This window comes from Hypanus sabinus, chromosome 9 (assembly GCF_030144855.1).
Source record: "Hypanus sabinus isolate sHypSab1 chromosome 9, sHypSab1.hap1, whole genome shotgun sequence".
In the NCBI taxonomy this organism is placed as follows: Eukaryota; Metazoa; Chordata; class Chondrichthyes; order Myliobatiformes; family Dasyatidae; genus Hypanus; species Hypanus sabinus.
This window is the reverse complement of record NC_082714.1, coordinates 16803950-16826610: the sequence shown is the minus strand read 5'-3', so window position 1 is coordinate 16826610 and position 22661 is coordinate 16803950. Positions and strand designations below refer to the sequence as shown.

At 47.6% G+C, this 22661-nt stretch overlaps 1 protein-coding gene across 16 annotated transcripts in view; it reads right to left on the bottom strand.

Moving 5' to 3' along the window:
* LOC132399124 (putative protein MSS51 homolog, mitochondrial) overlaps positions 1-22661 on the bottom strand; it is an 81164-nt gene that overhangs the window by 27687 nt on the left and 30816 nt on the right. For 12 of the 16 annotated variants that reach the window (XR_009513878.1, XR_009513883.1, XR_009513876.1 and 9 more), the window contains exon 5: positions 11590-11683. The exons of 1 other annotated variant lie outside the window; for it this stretch is intronic. Coding sequence is in view for 6 of the 15 variants with exons in the window: in XM_059979132.1 (XP_059835115.1) it covers positions 11590-11683 (94 nt within the window). In the remaining 9 variants the exon portion in view is untranslated. Of the gene's footprint in view, positions 1-5927; positions 6932-11589; positions 11684-22661 lie in introns of those variants that run through there. 3 more of the 16 variants (XM_059979130.1, XM_059979131.1, XM_059979129.1) reach the window with 3 other exon arrangements.

The following is a 22661-nucleotide window of genomic DNA, read 5'->3' as shown; positions in this document are numbered from 1 at the left end:
AGTTCACACAGACTGAGGTGTTCCGGAGTGGGCTGCGGACGGTATTCCGGGTTAGTTCACACAGACTGAGGTGTTCCGGAGTGGGCTGCGGACGGTATTCCGGGTTAGTTCACAAAGACTGAGGTGTTCCGGACGGTATTCCAGGTTAGTTCACACAGACTGAGGTGTTCCGGAGTGGGCTGCGGACGGTATTCCAGGTTAGTTCACACAGACTGAGGTGTTCCGGACGGTATTCCGGGTTAGTTCACACAGACTGAGGTGTTCCGGAGTGGGCTGCGGACGGTATTCCAGGTTAGTTCACACAGACTGAGATGTTCCGGAGTGGGCTGCCGATGGTATTCCAGGTTAGTTCACACAGACTGAGATGTTCCGGAGTGGGCTGCGGACGGTATTCCAGGTTAGTTCACACAGACTGAGGTGTTCCGGAGTGGGCTGCCGATGGTATTCCAGGTTAGTTCACACAGACTGAGGTGTTCCGGAGTGGGCTGCAGACGGTATTCCAGGTTAGTTCACACAGACTGAGGTGTTCCGGAGTGGGCTGCGGACAGTATTCCGGGTTAGTTCACACAGACTGAGGTGTTCCGGAGTGGGCTGCGGACGGTATTCCAGGTTAGTTCACACAGACTGAGGTGTTCCGGAGTGGGCTGCGGACGGTATTCCGGGTTAGTTCACACAGACTGAGGTGTTCCGGAGTGGACTGCGGACGGTATTCCGGGTTAGTTCACACAGACTGAGGTGTTCCGGAGTGGGCTGCGGACGGTATTCCAGGTTAGTTCACACAGACTGAGGTGTTCCGGAGTGGGCTGCGGACGGTATTCCAGGTTAGTTCACACAGACTGAGGTGTTCCGGACGGTATTCCGGGTTAGTTCACACAGACTGAGGTGTTCCGGAGTGGGCTGCGGACGGTATTCCAGGTTAGTTCACACAGACTGAGGTGTTCCGGAGTGGGCTGCGGACGGTATTCCAGGTTAGTTCACACAGACTGAGGTGTTCCGGAGTGGGCTGCCGATGGTATTCCAGGTTAGTTCACACAGACTGAGGTTTTCCGGAGTGGGCTGCGGACGGTATTCCAGGTTAGTTCACACAGACTGAGGTGTTCCGGACGGTATTCCGGGTTAGTTCACACAGACTGAGGTGTTCCGGAGTGGGCTGCCGATGGTATTCCAGGTTAGTTCACACAGACTGAGGTTTTCCGGAGTGGGCTGCGGACGGTATTCCAGGTTAGTTCACACAGGCTGAGGTGTTCCAGAGTGGGCTGCGGACGGTATTCCAGGTTAGTTCACACAGACTGAGGTGTTCCGGACGGTATTCCAGGTTAGTTCACACAGACTGAGGTGTTCCGAAGTGGGCTGCGGACAGTATTCCGGGTTAGTTCACACAGACTGAGGTGTTCCAGAGTGGGCTGCGGACGGTATTCCAGGTTAGTTCACACAGACTGAGGTGTTCCGGACGGTATTCCAGGTTAGTTCACACAGACTGAGGTGTTCCGGAGTGGGCTGCCGATGGTATTCCAGGTTAGTTCACACAGACTGAGGTGTTCCGGAGTGGGCTGCAGACGGTATTCCAGGTTAGTTCACACAGACTGAGGTGTTCCGGAGTGGGCTGCGGACGGTATTCCGGGTTAGTTCACACAGACTGAGGTGTTCCGGAGTGGGCTGCGGACGGTATTCCAGGTTAGTTCACACAGACTGAGGTGTTCCGGAGTGGGCTGCGGACGGTATTCCGGGTTAGTTCACACAGACTGAGGTGTTCCGGAGTGGACTGCGGACGGTATTCCGGGTTAGTTCACACAGACTGAGGTGTTCCGGAGTGGGCTGCGGACGGTATTCCAGGTTAGTTCACACAGACTGAGGTGTTCCGGAGTGGGCTGCGGACGGTATTCCAGGTTAGTTCACACAGACTGAGGTGTTCCGGACGGTATTCCGGGTTAGTTCACACAGACTGAGGTGTTCCGGAGTGGGCTGCGGACGGTATTCCAGGTTAGTTCACACAGACTGAGGTGTTCCGGAGTGGGCTGCGGACGGTATTCCAGGTTAGTTCACACAGACTGAGTTGTTCCGGAGTGGGCTGCGGACGGTATTCCAGGTTAGTTCACACAGACTGAGGTGTTCCGGACGGTATTCCGGGTTAGTTCACACAGACTGAGGTGTTCCGGAGTGGGCTGCGGACGGTATTCCAGGTTAGTTCACACAGACTGAGGTGTTCCGGAGTGGGCTGCCGATGGTATTCCAGGTTAGTTCACACAGACTGAGGTTTTCCGGAGTGGGCTGCGGACGGTATTCCAGGTTAGTTCACACAGACTGAGGTGTTCCGGACGGTATTCCGGGTTAGTTCACACAGACTGAGGTGTTCCGGAGTGGGCTGCCGATGGTATTCCAGGTTAGTTCACACAGACTGAGGTTTTCCGGAGTGGGCTGCGGACGGTATTCCAGGTTAGTTCACACAGACTGAGGTGTTCCAGAGTGGGCTGCGGACGGTATTCCAGGTTAGTTCACACAGACTGAGGTGTTCCGGACGGTATTCCAGGTTAGTTCACACAGACTGAGGTGTTCCGAAGTGGGCTGCGGACAGTATTCCGGGTTAGTTCACACAGACTGAGGTGTTCCAGAGTGGGCTGCGGACGGTATTCCAGGTTAGTTCACACAGACTGAGGTGTTCCGGACGGTATTCCAGGTTAGTTCACACAGACTGAGGTGTTCCGGAGTGGGCTGCGGGCGGTATTCCAGGTTAGTTCACACAGACTGAGGTGTTCCGGACGGTATTCCGGGTTAGTTCACACAGACTGAGGTGTTCCGGAGTGGGCTGCGGACGGTATTCCGGGTTAGTTCACACAGACTGAGGTGTTCCGGACGGTATTCCGGGTTAGTTCACACAGACTGAGGTGTTCCGGAGTGGGCTGCGGACGGTATTCCGGGTTAGTTCACACAGACTGAGGTGTTCCGGAGTGGGCTGCGGACGGTATTCCGGGTTAGTTCACACAGACTGAGGTGTTCCGGACGGTATTCCAGGTTAGTTCACACAGACTGAGGTGTTCCGGAGTGGGCTGCGGACGGTATTCCAGGTTAGTTCACACAGACTGAGGTGTTCCGGACGGTATTCCAGGTTAGTTCACACAGACTGAGGTGTTCCAGAGTGGGCTGCGGACGGCATTCCGGGTTAGTTCACACAGACTGAGGTGTTCCAGAGTGGGCTGCGGACGGTATTCCGGGTTAGTTCACACAGACTGAGGTGTTCCGGACGGTATTCCAGGTTAGTTCACACAGACTGAGGTGTTCCGGAGTGGGCTGCGGACGGTATTCCGGGTTAGTTCACACAGACTGAGGTGTTCCGGAGTGGGCTGCGGACGGTATTCCAGGTTAGTTCACACAGACTGAGGTGTTCCGGAGTGGGCTGCGGACGGTATTCCGGGTTAGTTCACACAGACTGAGGTGTTCCAGAGTGGGCTGCGGACGGTATTCCGGGTTAGTTCACACAGACTGAGGTGTTCCGGACGGTATTCCAGGTTAGTTCACACAGACTGAGGTGTTCCGGAGTGGGTTGCGGACGGTATTCCGGGTTAGTTCACACAGACTGAGGTGTTCCGGAGTGGGCTGCGGACGGTATTCCGGGTTAGTTCACACAGACTGAGGTGTTCCGGAGTGGGCTGCGGACGGTATTCCGGGTTAGTTCACACAGACTGAGGTGTTCCGGAGTGGGCTGCCGATGGTATTCCAGGTTAGTTCACACAGACTGAGGTGTTCCGGACGGTATTCCGGGTTAGTTCACACAGACTGAGGTGTTCCGGACGGTATTCCGGGTTAGTTCACACAGACTGAGGTGTTCCGGACGGTATTCCGGGTTAGTTCACACAGACTGAGGTGTTCCGGAGTGGGCTGGGGACGGTATTCCAGGTTAGTTCACACAGACTGAGGTGTTCCAGAGTGGGCTGCGGACGGTATTCCAGGTTAGTTCACACAGACTGAGGTGTTCCGGACGGTATTCTGGGTTAGTTCACACAGACTGAGGTGTTCCGGAGTGGGCTGCGGACGGTATTCCGGGTTAGTTCACACAGACTGAGGTGTTCCGGACGGTATTCCGGGTTAGTTCACACAGACTGAGGTGTTCCGGAGTGGTCTGCGGACGGTATTCCGGGTTAGTTCACACAGACTGAGGTGTTCCGGACGGTATTCCGGGTTAGTTCACACAGACTGAGGTGTTCCGGAGTGGGCTGCGGACGGTATTCCGGGTTAGTTCACACAGACTGAGGTGTTCCGGAGTGGGCTGCCGATGGTATTCCGGGTTAGTTCACACAGACTGAGGTGTTCCGGACGGTATTCCGGGTTAGTTCACACAGACTGAGGTGTTCCGGAGTGGGCTGCGGACGGTATTCCGGGTTAGTTCACACAGACTGAGGTGTTCCGGAGTGGGCTGCGGACGGTATTCCGGGTTAGTTCACACAGACTGAGGTGTTCCGGAGTGGGCTGCGGACGGTATTCCGGGTTAGTTCACACAGACTGAGGTGTTCCGGAGTGGGCTGCGGACGGTATTCCAGGTTAGTTCACACAGACTGAGGTGTTCCGGAGTGGGCTGCGGACGGTATTCCGGGTTAGTTCACACAGACTGAGGTGTTCCGGACGGTATTCCAGGTTAGTTCACACAGACTGAGGTGTTCCGGAATGGGCTGCGGACGGTATTCCGGGTTAGTTCACACAGACTGAGGTGTTCCGGAGTGGGCTGCGGACGGTATTCCAGGTTAGTTCACACAGACTGAGGTGTTCCGGAGTGGGCTGCGGACGGTATTCCGGGTTAGTTCACACAGACTGAGGTGTTCCGGACGGTATTCCGGGTTAGTTCACACAGACTGAGGTGTTCCGGAGTGGTCTGCGGACGGTATTCCGGGTTAGTTCACACAGACTGAGGTGTTCCGGACGGTATTCCGGGTTAGTTCACACAGACTGAGGTGTTCCGGAGTGGGCTGCGGACGGTATTCCGGGTTAGTTCACACAGACTGAGGTGTTCCGGAGTGGGCTGCCGATGGTATTCCGGGTTAGTTCACACAGACTGAGGTGTTCCGGACGGTATTCCGGGTTAGTTCACACAGACTGAGGTGTTCCGGAGTGGGCTGCGGACGGTATTCCGGGTTAGTTCACACAGACTGAGGTGTTCCGGAGTGGGCTGCGGACGGTATTCCGGGTTAGTTCACACAGACTGAGGTGTTCCGGAGTGGGCTGCGGACGGTATTCCGGGTTAGTTCACACAGACTGAGGTGTTCCGGAGTGGGCTGCGGACGGTATTCCAGGTTAGTTCACACAGACTGAGGTGTTCCGGAGTGGGCTGCGGACGGTATTCCGGGTTAGTTCACACAGACTGAGGTGTTCCGGACGGTATTCCAGGTTAGTTCACACAGACTGAGGTGTTCCGGAATGGGCTGCGGACGGTATTCCGGGTTAGTTCACACAGACTGAGGTGTTCCGGAGTGGGCTGCGGACGGTATTCCAGGTTAGTTCACACAGACTGAGGTGTTCCGGAGTGGGCTGCGGACGGTATTCCGGGTTAGTTCACACAGACTGAGGTGTTCCACAGTGGGCTGCGGATGGTATTCCAGGTTAGTTCACCCAGACTGAGGTGTTCCGGACGGTATTCCGGGTTAGTTCACACAGACTGAGGTTTTCCGGAGTGGGCTGCCGATGGTATTCCAGGTTAGTTCACACAGACTGAGGTGTTCCGGAGTGGGCTGCCGATGGTATTCCGGGTTAGTTCACACAGACTGAGGTGTTCCGGAGTGGGCTGCGGACGGTATTCCGGGTTAGTTCACACAGACTGAGGTGTTCCGGAGTGGGCTGCGGACGGTATTCCGGGTTAGTTCACACAGACTGAGGTGTTCCGGACAGTATTCCAGGTTAGTTCACACAGACTGAGGTGTTCCGGAGTGGGCTGCGGACGGTATTCCAGGTTAGTTCACACAGACTGAGGTGCTCCGGACGGTATTCTGGGTTAGTTCACACAGACTGAGGTGTTCCGGACGGTATTCCGGGTTAGTTCACACAGACTGAGGTGTTCCGGAGTGGGCTGGGGATTGTATTCCAGGTTAGTTCACACAGACTGAGGTGTTCCGGAGTGGGCTGCGGATGGAAGCTGGTTTGACAGTCATGTTCAGAAAGGAACCCAACACCTCAGTGTAATGGTTAGCACAACACTTTACAGTGCCTACAGTCACTGGTTGGCTTTCAATTCCCTCTGCTGTCTGTAAGTTTGTATGTTTCCCCCATGACCACGTGGATTTCATGTGGGAGCTCCGGAATGCTCCCACATTCCAAAGGTGTACAAATAGGGTAATTGAGTTGTGACCATGCCACCACATTGGCGCCGGAAACGTGGTGACACTTGCTGGGCTGCCCAGCACAATCCTCGCTGATTTAAGTTGACACAAAATGATGAATTTTACTGTGTGTTTGCTGTTTCTTGTCCACTAATGCTAATCTTTTAAAGGTCTTTAACCCTTGAACTGGATAAACACTTGATGGGGAAATTTTGTAGGATTGAAGGAAGGAAGAGGAAAGCGTAATGCTCCAGTGAGGAGATTAGACACACATTACACACACGCTGCTTGAGCCTAGAAATTAAATAACAGCAGATGGCTAACGAGGCTTATCAAATGAAACAAGATGGCTTCTTGCAGCCACAGAAAACTCTTCAGATCGCTGCATGACTTGTCAGCTGGACCACGCTCACAGGCTGCCCTCTTGCCCAAGGTCCTCAGTGGTCATCTCCTCTGCGGATTCTGTGCATCCGTGGAACATCAAGAAGGTGGAGTTGCTGCTGACCAGCGGCTTGTTGGGATTGGACTGCACCTGCTCTAGTTTCAGCGAGGCGAAGGGATTCTCGCCGTAGCTGATGATCCTCGTTTCCAGCTCGTGGAGGATCTGAAGGGAGTAATTCAACTCCTGCTCACTGCAAGCAGAGAGAAGGGGAGAAGGTTAAAGTTATACAAACAAACAAAGAACAATACAGCACAGTGCAGGCCATTTGGCCTACAATGTTGTGCTGACCCTTAAACCCTGCCTCCTATATAACCCTCCACCTTAAATTCCTCCATATACCTGTCTAGTAGTCTCGTAAATTTCACTAGTGTATCTGCCTCCACCACTGACTCAGGCAGTGAATTCCACGCACCAACCACTCTCTAAGTGAAAAATCTTCCTCTAATACCCCCTTGAACTTTCCTCCCCTTACTTTAAAGCCACGTCCTCTTGTGTTGAGAAGTGGTGCCCTGGGGAAGAGGCACTGGCTGTCCACTCTGTCTATTCCTCTTAATATCTTGTATACATCATGTCTCCTCTCATCCTCCTTCTCTCCAGAGAGTAAAGCCCTAGCTCCCTTAATCTCTGATCATAATGCATACTCTCTAAACCAGGCAGCATCCTGGTAAATCTCCTCTGTGCCCTTTCCAATACTTCCACATCCTTCCTATACTGAGGTGACCAGAACTGGACACAGTACTCCAAGTGTGGCCTAACCAGAGTTTTATAGAGCCGTATCATTACCCCACGACTCTTAAACTCTATCCCTCGACTTATGAAAACTAACCCTCCATAAGCTTTCTTAACTACCCTATCTACCTGTGAGGCAATTTTCAGGGATCTGTGGACATGTACTCCCAGATCCCTCTGCTCCTCCACACTCCCAATGAGAGGTATCGATAGGGTTAATGCAGGCAGGCTTTTCCCACTGAAATTGGATGAGGTCATGGGTTAAGAGTGAAAGGTGAAATACTTAAGGGAACATGTGGAGGAACCTCTTCACTCAGATGGTGGAATGAGCTGCCAGCGGAAGTTGTGGATGTGAGGTTGATAGCAGCATTTAAAGAGAAGTTTGGATAGGTACATGGACAGGGGGATTTGGAGGTCTATAGTCCATGCTCAGCTGATGGGACTGGGCAGAATAACAGTTCAGCACCGAATAGATGGGCCGAATGGCCTGTTTCTGTACTGTAGCACTCTATGACTCTACGACAATGTGGCTGGCTTAGAGACTGAAAGGGAAAGGACTCAGTCATTGCTCAATGGTGACAGTGAGGGGAAGAGACAGGAGACTCTGATACCGCAGGAGAGAGGCCAAGGTGGTTTGTTGTCCCCCAGGGTGCTTGGGTCAAGTATGTCTCCAAGCGGCACAAAACTTTCTCAAGGGGTGGATGAAAAGCGAGAGGCCAATACACATCAATACAAACGGCATAGGTACAACAAGGGATGAGGTCCTGCAGAACAGATACAGGGAATTAGGTAAAATGCAGGACCTCAAGGGTAGTGATAACCGGAGTACTCCCTGTGCCTCGTTCTAGTGGAAAGATAGGGCGGATAAATGTTAGGCTGAGGAACTGGTGCAGGGGGCAGGGATTCAGATTCTTGGATCACTGGGATCTCCTCTGGGTAGAGGCAACCTGTCCAAGATGGACTTACTGATGCAAATGCAAAGAGACCTGTCAGTGACTATTTCATTTGGAGTTTCAGGAGATTCGGTGTGTCACCGCAGGCTACAGCAAATGTCTACAGATGTACCATGGAGAGTATTCCGACTGGTTGCACTACCGGTGCGAAGGGTCGCTACAGAGCTTTGTGAAAGCAGGCTCATCATGGGGGCACTAGCCTCCCTGAATTGAGGACATCTTCAAAAGGCGATGTCTCAGAAAGGCGGCATCCATGCTCTCTTCTTATTTAAACCATCAAAGCAGAGGGACAGGAGCCTGAAGACACACACTTCCCCTCCACCATCAGACTTCTGAGTGGACAACGAACCCAAGAACACAACCTCACTATCTTTTTGCACTACTTAATTAATTTACTTTTAAATATATTTGTCATAGTAATTTATTGTATTTTTATCTATTGGACTGTACTGCTGCCACAAAACAACAAATCTCATGACATATGTCAGTGATATTAAGCCTGATTCTGAGGGAGGTGTTGCACTTGAATTGGAGGGGGACCAGTATCCTAGCGGAGAAATTTGCTTTCAGCATCAGGCTGTCACGGAGGTGGGTGGGGGGGAGGTGTGGGAAGGATGGGACTCGAGAGAGCAAAACCAGTGGGATGACAGGGGTACGTGCAGCAACTAAAGGTTGAAGTCGAGATAGCCATGTTTACAGTAAATCAGCAGAAGGAAGCACTGCTTTCAATTGCATGTATTTCAAAGCATGACAGGCAAGGTGGAGAAACCTGACAGAAATGACTGAACAAGTGCACAGTTCACTGAAAACAGCTGCAGAAGTAGATGAAATAGGGCTTTAGCATGCTTGCCTTCATTGGCTTAGGAGTAAGGACATCATGTTCCAGTTTTACAGTACAAGTGACTGGTGAAGCCACACCTGGAGTAACATGCACAGCTTTGTTAACACTGTTATAGCAAAGACATTATCAAGTTGGAGAGGGTGTAGAAGAGGATTATGAGGTAGCTGCCTGGACTAGAGAGCTTGAGTTACAGGGAGAATGAGGCGTGACCTCATGTAAGTTCATAAAATTATAAAGGGTAGGTGGACAGAGTCTTTCCCTAGGCTTGGGAGTCCAAACCTAGAGAGTACTGGCATAAGATACAAAGGGAAAGATTTAAAAGAGACCACAGAGGAATGCGTAGCTGAGGAAATGATGCAAGGCGCAGGGGTACAGATTTATGGATCATTGGGAACTCTTCTGGGGAAGGTATGACACGTCCAAAAGGGATAGGTTACACCAGAGCCCGAGAGAGCCCAATATCCTTGTGGGCAGGTTGGCTAGAGTTGTTTGGGTGGGTTTAAACTAATTTTGCAAATGTCACTCCACTTTTCAAGAAGGGAGAGAGGCAGAAGAAAGAAAACTATCGGCCAATTTGTCTGACCTCGGTGTTTGGGAAGATGTTGGGAGGATGTGGTTTCGAGGTACTTGGAGGCACATAATAAAATAGGCCGTAGTCAGCATGGTTTCCTCAAGGGAAGATCTTGTCTGATGAATCTGTTGGAATTCTTTGAAGAAATAACAAACAGGATATACAAAGGAGAATCAGCTGATGTTGTGTATTTGGATTTTCAGAAGGCTTTGACAAGGTGCCACACTTGAGGCTGCTAAACAAGCTACAGGAAAATTTCTAGCATGTAGTGGCTGACTGGCAGGAGGCAAAGAGTGGGAATAAAGAAAGCGTTTTCTGGTTGGCTGCAGGTGACTAGTGGTGTTCCACCACTAATGCTGTTGGACCATTTCTTTTTACGTCATATGTTTATGATTTGCATGATGGAATTAACGGCTTTGTTGCAAAGTTTGCAGACTACACAAAGCTAGATGGAGGGGCAAGTAGTTTTAAGGAAATAGAGAGGCTACAGAAGAACCTAGACAGATTGGGAGAATGGCTAAAGAAATGGCAGATGGAATAGTTTCGGGTTGACTATTTTCTAAATGGAGAGAATGTACAAAGAACTAAGGTGCAAAGGGACTTGGGAGTCCTTTTGCAGGACTCCCTAAAGATTAATTTGCAGATTGAGTCTGTAGTGAGGAAGGCAAATCTGATGTTACATTCATTTCAAGTGGACTGGAATATAAAAGCAAGGATACAATGTTGAGGCTTTATAAAGCACTGGTGAGACCTCATTTGGAGTATTGTGAGCAGTTCTGGGATCTTTATCTTAGAAAGGATGTGCTGAAACTGGAGAGGGTTCAAAGGAGGTTCATGAAAATGATTCCAGGATTGAATGGCTTGTCATACGGGGAGTGTTTGATGGCTCTGGGCCTGTATTCAAAAGAATTCAAAAGAATGAGAGGTGACCTCATTGGAACTTATTGAATGGTGAAAAGCCTTGATGAAGTGGATGTGGAGAAGATGTTTCCTGTGGTGGGTGAATCTAAGACCAGAGGACACAGCCTCAGAATAGAGGTGCATCATTTTGGAATGGAGATGAAGAAGAATTTCTTTAGCCAGAGAGTGGTGAATCTGTGAAATTCATTACCACAGGCGGCACTGGAAACCAAGTCATTGGACATATTTAACGCAGAGGTTGATAGATTCTTTATTGGTCAAAGCTTGAAGGGATGCAAGGTTAAGGCAGGAGATTGGGGCTGAGGGGGAAAATGGATCAGCCATGGTAAAATGGTGGAGCAGACTCGATGGGCCAAATGGCCTAATTCTGCTCCTACATCTTATGGCCTTGTATGGAGGGATGCCAAAGGTACATTTTCCACACAGAGTGGTGAGTGCGTGGTACAGCCTGCCAGGAGTGGTGGTAGAAGCAGATACATTCGAGGCACTTAAAAAACTCTTGGTTAGGCACATAGATGATGGGGAAATGCAGCCCTCTGGTGAGGGAAGGGTTAGATTGATCTTAGAGTAAGTTAAACAATTGGCACAAATGGTCCGTACATTGCTATGTTCTAAATTGTAAACACATAGAAGTCCTGTTCTCAATCTTCATGGAATTAATAATGAGAAAGATTAACACATCGATAGGTGACAGTTTAGCCCACTCCGTCTGAACTGGTTAAAGCTGGGCATTAAACTCATCACATGCTCTTGATTTAGTCCTGTGGTACAGCTGCACTAACCGAAGAAGCAAAGTCAAATGCACAGTGCTGCTGAAATTCTCGAGTGCTTACCTATACATGGTAAAGACAGCAGGGATCTTGTAGTCTCTCAGCAGCAGGAGCGTTGGCAGCCAGCCTTCTGTCAAGCCTTGTGAAGCATGGAACCCTGGGCATGGAGGGGGCAGGCTACAATTACACACTGAGGTCATCATCCAGTAATACATTCAACTGGCCTCCCAAATTTGTTCAGCCATGCTTTTTGCTCTGTGTGGCCAATGGGATTCCTCACAGCTTCCACTGGCATCTCTCAGCCAGTACTGAGTGTTAAACTGGTCAAGAATCTTGGCAGCCTTCTCCAGTCTCTCATGAGGCTCACAGTCCCACAGGTTCCTCCAGCCCCCCCTACACCCAGACTGCCTTCCCTTCCTGTTTCCCAAGGCACTTCGGGCTGCCCTCTCTAGCTTTCTGCACTTCACTTTCACAGTGTAGTCATTCTTCAGTCAGGAAATAGTTAATCCGCTTGCCTCCCCCAATCTGCTCCCCAGTCCTCTAACATCAGAGCTGATCATTGGCCTTAAAGTTCAAAGTAAATCTATCATTTTCTTGCAGGCATTTACGGAGAAAGAAAGAAATATGACAGAATTTACGAGAAAACTGTACATAAACAAAGACTGACAAACAACCAATGTGCAAAAGAAGACAAACTGAAAATAAACAAAATAATAATAAAACTGAGAACATGAATTGTAAAGGGTCCTTGAAACCGAATCTGTAAATCATCGAATCAGTTCAGAGTAATAGAGAATGAAGTTTTCCACACTGGCTCAGATGGCTGGAGACAATAACTGCTCCTAAACGTGGTGGTGTAGAGCCTCAAGGCTCCTGTAGCTCCTGGCCGATGGTAGTAGTGAGAAGAGAGCATGGCCTGGGCGGTGGAGTCTGTGATAATGGATGCTGTTTTCTTGTGGCAGTGCTCTGTGTATTATCCATATACCTGGCGATCTCCTTTCCCTTTGCTTCACATGTCTACTGATTTAACCTTGAATTTACATATTCAATATCTGGCTCTCCGCCACTCTCTGGGGAATTCCCAAAGATGTACAACTTCTGAGTGACAACATCCTTTCTTAACCACAATCCTAAACAGCTGATCCTTACTGTTCTTTCTTCCTCAGATCTGAACTGTTCAGTCTAAGCAAGGAGTCCCTCTTCTCCAAACCATTGTTACCACTCATACCCTCCACGTCTCAGTGGAATCACCTCTCGGTTGACTAAGCTCCATTGAGAGTGAGCTAATCTCGCAACCTTTCCTGAGAGGACAATACAGGTCAGTGAATTTGACGGACCTTGCCAAACTGAAAGGTGGAGCTGTATTTGCTTCCAAGGTGTATACACACTGCCAGCTCATCCCACGTCTACCTTCTCCAGTGCACTTCTTCCCCATCTCCCACATTCTCACACCACGTTCTGAAAACATCTGGGTTCAACAGAGAGTATGGAACAGTACAGCATAGGAACAGGCCGTTCAGCTCACAATGTTGTGCCGAAACAAATAAATTAGTAATCAAATGATCAATGAAGCTAATCCCGTTTGTTCATATGTGCACACCCTTTCATCTTCCTCACATTCACCCGCCTACCCAAACGTCTCTTTTAGAGTCCCTAATGTATCTGCCTCCACCACAACTCAGGCAGCGAATTTTAAACACCCACCACTCTCTGTGTAAACTCGCCCCTTGCACCTCCTTTGAAATTACCCCCTCTTGCCTTAAGTGCATGCCCTCACATATTACTTAAACCCTGGGAAAAAGATACTGTTGGCCTATTCTATCTATGCCTCTCATAATCTTACAAAACTCGATCAGATCTTCCCTCAGCCTTTGATGGGTTTGTAGGTTAATTGGCCACTGTAAATTGCCCCTTGTGTGTAGATGTGTGCTACAGCTCTGAGAATCTAACCTGGGCCCAACATGATGATGCAATCACGAAGAAGTCATGCCAACAGCTATACTTCATTGGTAGGTCACCAATGACTCTAGCAAATTTCTACAAATGTACCATGGAGAGCATTCTGACTGGTTTCATTGTCAGCTGGTATGGAGGTTCCAAAGCACAAGATAAAAAAAAAACACTTCAGGAGGTTGTAGACTTATCCAGCTCCATCCAAGTGTACTAGACTCCCCACCATCAACAACATCTTCAAATGGTGGTGCCTCAGGAAGGTGACATCCATCATTAAGGACCCTCACCATCCAAGATGTGTGCTCTTCTCATCACTACAACCAGGAAGGAGGTACAGAGGCCTGAAAATGCACACTCAGTATTTTAGAAACAGCTTCCTCCCCTCCATCATCAGATCTCTGAATGGTCCATCAACCGATGAACACCACCTCAAAGTTTTGTTCTCTTTTTGTTCTGTTATTTTTAAAAATATCTATTTCTTATTGTAACTTATATATATTTTTTTATTTTTGCACTAAACTGCTGTCAAAAACAGATTCCATGATGTACATAGTGAGAATAAGCCTGATTCTGAGTATTTGCTGAGAATTACTGAGAATGTGGGAAGAGTTAAAACAAAGATTAACGCAGGATTAGCATAAATGGCTGGTTGATAGTTGGCATGAACTCAATGGGCTGAAGGGTTTGTTTACATCTGGTAATTCACTTTGAATCTGCGATCACCCCTTGGCCCAGCATTTCTTGCACTATCACTACCATGTGATATCAGGAACAAACAAGGTATCTGCCGGAGATCTTGACTCCACTACACAAACTTCCCCGTCAACATCTGACCATGTGCAGCAACGCATACAAAAAGCGCTGGAGGAGCTCAGCAGATCAGGCAGCATCTAGGGAAGGGATTATACGGAGGGCCGATGAAGGATCTTGGCCCGTGGTTTATTTATTACCAACCCATGGGTCTTTGAAATGTGGGAGGAAACCCACATGGTCATGGGTAAAGCGTACAAACTCCTTACGGAATTGAACCTGGATGCTCATACTGTAATAACGTTGTGCTAAGCGCCATGCTGCAGCGTCGCCCCATGTCTTATGGATGGGTGAAGGACAGGCTTTAATATGAGTGTCTGAAGGTTTGCATTGGCGAAACCTTGCAGGGGTGCAGGACAAGGAGGAGATCACTGAGATAGGAAGAGTCAAGATTAGGAGGGGTATAATAAAATGCTTGCTGTTAGGGGCGGGGTTAGATTGGGAGCTTCTTATGTCAACAGACTGTGTGAACTGATGCACATAGGAAGGTCAAATTTGAAGGCAGAGTATAAGGTTAATGCCAGGAGTCTTTGTAGTGTGGAGGAACAGAGGAATCTTTTGGTCCTTGTCTAAAGATTCCTCGAAGTGGCTGTGCAATTTGATGGGGTTGGTGTGTTGGCCTTCATTAGCCGGGAGACTGAGTTCAAGAACTGCAAAGTAATGTAGCTCTCTAAATCACTGTTTAGACCACTCTTGGAGTTTAGTGCTGGTTGCCTCATTATAACAAGGATGTGAATGCTCTAGAGAAGGAGCAGAGGGGATTTACCAGGATGCTGCCTGGATTAGAGAGCATATCTTAAGAGGAAAGGTTGAGCGAGCTCGGGCTTTACTCCTTGGAACAAAGTGCAGGATGCCAGAGGTAAATTTTTTACACGGAGAGTGATGAGTGCATGGAACACACTACCAGGGGTGGTGGTAGATACATTAGGGATATTTAAAAGGCTCCAAGATAGGCACATCTAACCAAATCTTCTCAACTGATTCCACAACTTATGGACTCACTTTCAAGGACTCTACAACTCATTCTCAAGAATTATTTATTTACTTGCTTTTCTGTTTGCACATTTTGTCTTCTTTTGCACATTGGTTGTTTGTCAGTCTCTGTTTGTATGTAGTTTTTCATTATTTCTATTGTACTTCATTCTACTGTGAATGACTACAAGCAAATGAATCTCAGGGTAGTATAGCTGACATATACATTATTAATAAATTTATTCTGAATTTTGAACATGGATGAAAGAAAAATGGAGGGCTATGTGGGAGGGAAGGATCAGATTGATCTTGGAGTAGTTTAAAAGTGGATTATGTGCTTTGGGACTATGTTACACTGTTCTATATTCTAGATTTAGAGCAGAGTTTGCAGATATGCCAGCTGTTAACATTTAACTACCAAAGGAGAAATGGAGAAGGGTGGCATGTTAGAACCTCCAGCATTTGCTCTTCGCAGATAAAGTTTAATCCATAAACCTCCATTATATTTCTCCAAAGGACTGGCACAGGAGAGTGACAACTTTTGTAAATGTCTGAGATTAGAATTTACAGCAAGCAACTCCCGAAAGGAAGTAGAAAACCTCAAAGTCGGAAAACACATACTTGCTCCTCAACACAGCATTAAGGTTGAGCTGAATGGGAATGGCCATATTCAAAGTTCAAAGTTAAAAATAAGTTTATTACCAAAGTACATATATGTTACCATATACAACCCTAAGATTCATTTTCTTGCAGGCGATACTCAATAAATCCATAATAAAATTACAAATGTGAATCAATGAAAGACTGCAGCAACTTGGTTGTTCAACCAGTGTGTAAAAGACAACAAGCAATGCAAATACCAAAAGAATGAAATAGAAGTAATAAATAAATAAGCAATAAATATATTTATGCAGCAGTGAAAGACTGGACTTTCTGTTTTTAAGTGTTCTTGCTGAAAAGGCCACCTTGTAAATAACACCATTGTCTGATAGGTAGGACTGAGCACGTTCTCTGTAAACCCACATAAACGGAACCACAGCCAGCACAGAGAGGGTGATGTGTCACGAAAACACGAGCAGCTTTAATTTTAGACCAAACGAAACCCTTCAAGAATTCCACATGATAGCAAATCTCTAAAGGCTTATTTGAAAAGGTTGAGGTTGAGAGGTTCAATATCAGTATTAAATCTTGTATTGGTGGCCGACAGCTATGAGCTTTGATTCCCGGAACCTCTCTCTCCTATCTTTGTGCTTCTCCTATTAGATTCTATTAGAATCTATTAGATTCTGCTCCCTCCTGGCAACATGCGAGCCTGTGTCTTGCCCTGATGACTGCACAGCTTTAATAATTGGTGGAGCCTGGGTCACCCCACTGTGCAGCACACTGAACGACCCCAGCACAGCCCATAATGTGCTGCCGGGGTGAAGATAAAGACAGATCACACACAGTTACTCAGGGAACCCAGGTTTGGGTGAGCCACTGACAGCCTTCTTACCTATTTAAGTGCCTGTCTCAGTGCCTCTTAACCCCAGTGACTGCATCTGATTCCACCTCCTCAGGGGGCACTTTCCAGATATCAAACACTAAGTAAAAAAAAAATCTTACTCTTAAGCTTCCCTTCTAACTCTCAGCTTAAACCATCCCCTCCTGTTTCTCATGCCCCTACTGTGGAGAAAGGATTTTGATTACCTACTATAAGACCATAAGAGATAGGAGTAGAATTAGGCCATTCAGCCCATCAAGTCTGCTCTGTCATTCCATCATGGCTGGTTTATTTTCTCTCTCAACAACTCCCCCCCCCAATCCTCCTGTCTTCTCCCCGTAACCTTTTGTCGCTCTTACTAATCAAGAACCTGTCAACTTCCACTTTAAATATACTCAGTGTCTTGGTTCCCACAGCTGCCTCTGGGAATGTATTTCCCAGATTCACAACTCTCAGGCTGAAGAAGTTCCTCCTCATCTCTATTCTAAAGGGACGTCCTTTCAACTGTCAGAAGCATCCTTCCCATGTTTACCTTGTCTGGGCCTTTCAGAATTTGGTAGGTTTCAATGAAGACTCCACCCCCCCGCCCCCATTCTTCTAAACTCCAGCGAGTACAGGCCCAGAGCCATCAACCCTTTCATCCCAGATTCATTCTCGTGAACCTCTCCAATGCCAGCACATTTTTTCTTAGGTATGGGGCCAAAACTGCTCGCAATACTCCAAATGTGCTCTGACTGACGCCTAATAAAACCTCAGCATTTGGGATGTAATCTACCCTACCATAATCTTATATACTTCCATCAGGTTTCCCCCTCAACCTCTTTCAACTGCATAAGGACAAAGCAGAAGGTATTTATGATCTGGATGATGGGGTGGTAAATTGGATTAGTAAGTATGCAGATGATACTAAGATAGGTGGCGTTGTGGATAATGAAGTAGGTTTTCAAAGCTTGCAGAGAGATTTAGGCCAGTTAGAAGAGTGGGCCGAACGATGGCAGATGGAGTTTAATGCTGATAAGTCTGAGGTGCTACATTTTGGTAGGACTAATCAAAATAGGACATACATGGTAAATGGTAGGGCATTGAGGAATGCAGTAGAGCAGAGTGATCTAGGAATAATGGTGCATAGTTCCCTGAAGGTGGACTCTCATGTGGATAGAGTGGTGAAGAAAGCTTTTGGTGTGCTAGCCTTTATAAATCAGAGCTTTGAGTATAGGAGTAGGGATGTAATGTTAAAATTGTACAAGGCATTGCGAGGCCAAAATTGGAGTATTGTGTACAGTTCTGGTCACCAAATTATAGGAAAGATGTCAACAAAATAGAGGGAGTACAGAGATTTACTAGAACCTTACCTGAGTTTCAGCACCTAAGTTACAGAGAAAGGTTGAACAAGTTAGGTCTTTATTCTTTGGAGCGTAGAAGATTGAGTGAGGACTTGTTAGAGGTATTTAAAATTATGAGGGGGATAGATAGAGTTGACGTGAATAGGCTTTTTTCCATTGAGAGTAGGGGAGATTCAAACAAGAGGACATGAGTTGAGAGTTAAGGGGCAAAAGTTTAGGGGTAACACGAGGGGGGAACTTCTTTACTCAGGGAGTGGTAGCTGTGTGGAATGAGCTTCCAGTAGAAGTGGTAGAGGCAGGTTCAATATTGTCATTTAAAAAAAATCAGATAGGTATATGGACAGGAAAGGAATGGAGGGTTATGGGCCGAGTGCGTGTAGGTGGGACTAGGTGAGAGTAAGCATTCGGCACAGACAAGAAGGGCCTGTTTCCATGCTGTAATTGTTATATATGATAGATATGGCTGACTATTAAGATTTCATTTGAGCGATCTCAAACAACACCACCTCAGTGGTGTTTCTGGCCATTGATCCACCTAGGTTATTTTTGGGGATCTTGCTGTGCATCCACATTTGCCAGCTACCCATTCTGGCGATGGAAAGTTAATACCTCGTCTAATTCCGTGGCTGATTCACAGTCACATGATTGAAAGCCGAGCCTTGTTTTTTTTTAAATATCAACCTGGCACAAATCCTCCAGGGCAAGGTGCTTCTGACTACCCAGCAACTCGGTGCAGTACAGAGGGAAAGCCCTATTTGGGAGGGACAGTGTAGTGACACAGCCAGCAGAACTGCTGCCCCACAGCTCCAGGGTCCCTGGTTCGATCCCCACCTCTGGTGTTGTTTGTGTGGAGTCTGCATGATCTCAGCCCAGAAACAGGCCCACCAGGCCCTTGGCAACAAAGATTCCTATCTCAGCTAGTCTTATTTGCCTGCTCTTGGGCCATATCCTGCAGATGGTTGCACCTTTTAAATATTATTTATGCATCTCAATCCATGTACAGACCACTTTCTGAGTGAAAATTTTGCTCCTCAGGGTTCTCATTATTGGTTTCCTCCCATATTCCAAAGAAATGCTGGCTGGGAGGTCAACTTGCCACTGTAAACTGCCCCTTAGTGCAGGTATGTGGTAGAATCTGGAGAGGAGGGTATACAGTCACAGATTCATAGAACACTACAACACAGAAACAGGACCTTCTGCCCATCTAGTCCATACTAAACTGTAGATCTGCCCACTCCCATCGACCTATACTCGGACCACAGCCCTCCATACCTCTCCCATCCAAGCAAATTTCTCTTCAATGTTGAACTTGAACCTGCATCCAGCACTTGCTCTGGCAGCTCGTTTCACACTCTGACCATCCTTTGAGTGAAGAAGGTCCCCCTCATGCTTCCCTTAAATATTTCACCTTTCACCCTTAACCCATGACATCAAGGTCTAGTTTCAATCTCAGTGGGAAAAACCTGCTTACATTTACCCTGGGTAACGTGAGAGAACAGGCTTGGGGCATGACGTTGCTCAGAAGACTCAGCGTAGGTTTACTGCACTGAATCAGCCCCCTTCTATGTCATATGGAGGCAGATGAAAGGCTCCCTCACTTTCTCAGTTGGATGTCCAGGACCCTACTCCACTATTCCGAAGTGGTCTCCTGACCTATATTGATTTTTAAAAATCAATCATTTAATCAGAGATTCATCATTGTTTCTCGGAGCTTTCTGTACTCAAATGGACCGTTATTTTTCCGATATAAGAACGGTAACTTTATAGACTCCTGTAGTTGTACAGCATGAGTCCATTCAGCCCAGCTTGTTCACACCAAACATTTGCCTATCTACACTAATCCCATTGCCCACATTAGGACCACATTATTCTATGCCTTGGCTACTTAAGGGTCTGTAAAAATCAGAAATTCCCAACCTTTTCCATGCCATGGGCCCCCACCATTAACTGAGGGGTCTGTGGACCCCAGGTTGGGAACCCCTGTTCTAAATTCTTCTTAAGCATTGTATGAATTCCACACTTCGTCTGGCAGCATGCTCCAGGTATCAAGCACTGTGTAAAAAAACCTAGCTGTAAGATCCCTGCTTAGAACTCCCGACCCTCAGTTTAAACCCCTGTCCTCTTGTTTCCCGTACCCCCTACCTTTAGACTAACTGCCTTGTCCACGCCTCTCATAATATAGTTCTGTGGCGAGCTCTTGCTCCATAATGGCAGAGGAGGAAGCTTGTTAAACACAACAACCATTTCACTGTGAGAAACACAAAACAGACCAGACACCATGACCTCCGGAGAGTGAACCCAGCCAGTCTCACACAGACGGGGGAGGTGACCATCACACACCCCAGTTACAGTGAGGGTGACCCACAAATATGTAAGCAAATAACTGTATAACCCAAACTAAAATGTAACAATAATTGCACAGGAACTTCCCACCATAATCCCACAGAAGCATTTTAACACAAGAACAATAAACAGTACTGGTCATTAGAAAAGTAGTTGACCATGCCCCCCCCCCCCCCACCCCGGAGCATCACAGTTCTATCAGGCTCCTTCAATGGTACAAAACGTTTTGAAAAGGCGACACAAGGCACTACATAAACGCATCTCCCTCCATTTGAAAGTGAGACTGGGTAGTATCGTTGGCGCAGGGACCTCAGATCAGAGCATCTCACTATCAGCTAGGAAAGATAGCATTCCTTCACAGGGGTATGTTTCTCCACACTCTCCGCACGGTGACAGGTTAATCACAGCTGCACCACTGACCCCTCTTGCCTTTTCAACACTTTCCTGAACTGCTGAAGTATGTGAGATTTTTAAAAAACCCAAAGGCACAGTAAGCAGAGCGAATCCCTGCTTTGGAGGTGAAACACTTCAATCCAAGTGCAGCTCAGAAAAGACCTGGCAACATATCCCTGAGGAATGTGGCACTTCAGATGGATAATGGGGTTGAGGTTAACTGTCCCCAGTACCGAGTGCCACAAAGATCCAGCACTTCTGAATCATAAAAACAGTACAGGCTCTTCAACCACCAACGTTGTGCCACGCCATTAACCTACTTCACAATCAATGTAATTCATCCCTCCAATTTACTTTCGTCCATGTGCCTAAAAGCATCGTAAATGCCCCTAATGTATCAACCTCTACCACCTTCCCCAGCAGTGAGTTCCGGGCACCTAGAACTGTCTACCACTGACATCTCACCTAAACCTTCCTCTGCTCACCTTAAAAAGATGTCCTGCTGCATTTGGCATTTCCGCCCCGGGAAAAGGGCAGTGGCTGTCCACTCTATCTATGCCTCTTGTAATCTAACGCGACCTTATCAAGCCACATCTCATCCTCCATCCCTTTGAGGAGAAGAGCCTGGATGAACATAAGACGTGTTGTCTAATCCAGACAGCATCCTGGTCTACTGCTTTCACTTGCCCCCTATAATGAGGTGACCAGAACTGAACACAATACTCCAGTCAATGCCCCATAATCTACTCCTCCTGGGCAAGCGGCTGCCTGGCCCATCATGCCACCCATCCACAGCTTCACTACCAGGGGTCACAGTATGGGGAGAAGGTTCAACTTTGTTCGGCCCTTGCTGGGGACCCAGATTCTCCCCTTATCCAACACTGCTTGCCATGTTGATAGTATTTTGGGTGTCTATAATTCAGGAGTCCTTAACCCAGGAACAGCCTGTACTGAGTCATACCCAGCTGAAAGCTGGGGCATTGTTCATAAACCTTGTTCAACGTACATTTATTATTGAGGTACCTATGTATCCCTACATACTACCCTGAGGTTCATTCTCTTGTGGGCATTCACAGTAGAACAAAGTAATACAATAGAATCAGTGTAAAATGGAAACGTAGTGGAAGGCATGGTACTATTACAACCTGGGATGTTTCAGAGTTGGGAGTCCATTTCTGTGAGGATTTTTCATTGCATCCTCGCCATGGAATGTGTGTGTTTTCTGTGGGTGCTCTGGTTTCCTCCCACCGTCCAAAGACATACCAGGTTGGGTTGATTGGTCATTGTAAGTTGTCCCGAAATTGGCTGATGGGGTGGTGTGGCTCGAGGGGACGGAAAAGGCCTACTTCAGGCTCTATCGTTAAAATAAAGTAAAAACTACACACAAAAAAAAAACGACAAACCGATGTGCAAAAGAAGACAAACTGTGCAAAATCAAAAACAAACAATAACACAAAAACTACTGAGAACACGAGTTGTAGAGTCCTTGAAAGTGAGTCCATCGGTTGTGGAATCCCTTCAGTGTTGAGGTGAGTGAAGATATCCACGCTGGTTCAGAAGCCTGGTAGTTGAGGGTAATACCTGTTCCTGAACCTGAGGCCCATCACATTGTGCTCTTTTAACCAACTAAGATCAATATAAGCTTTCCCTCCTACGTAACCCTCCATTTTTCATCCACGTGTCTATCTAAGAGTTTTTAAAATGTTCCGAATGTATCTGCCTCTACCACCAGCCTTTTGTAGGACCCTAAGGCTCCTCTACATTCTCTCTGATGGCAGCAATGTGAAGAGTGCATGGCCTGGATGGTGCGAGTCATTAATGATGGGTGCCTCTTTTGT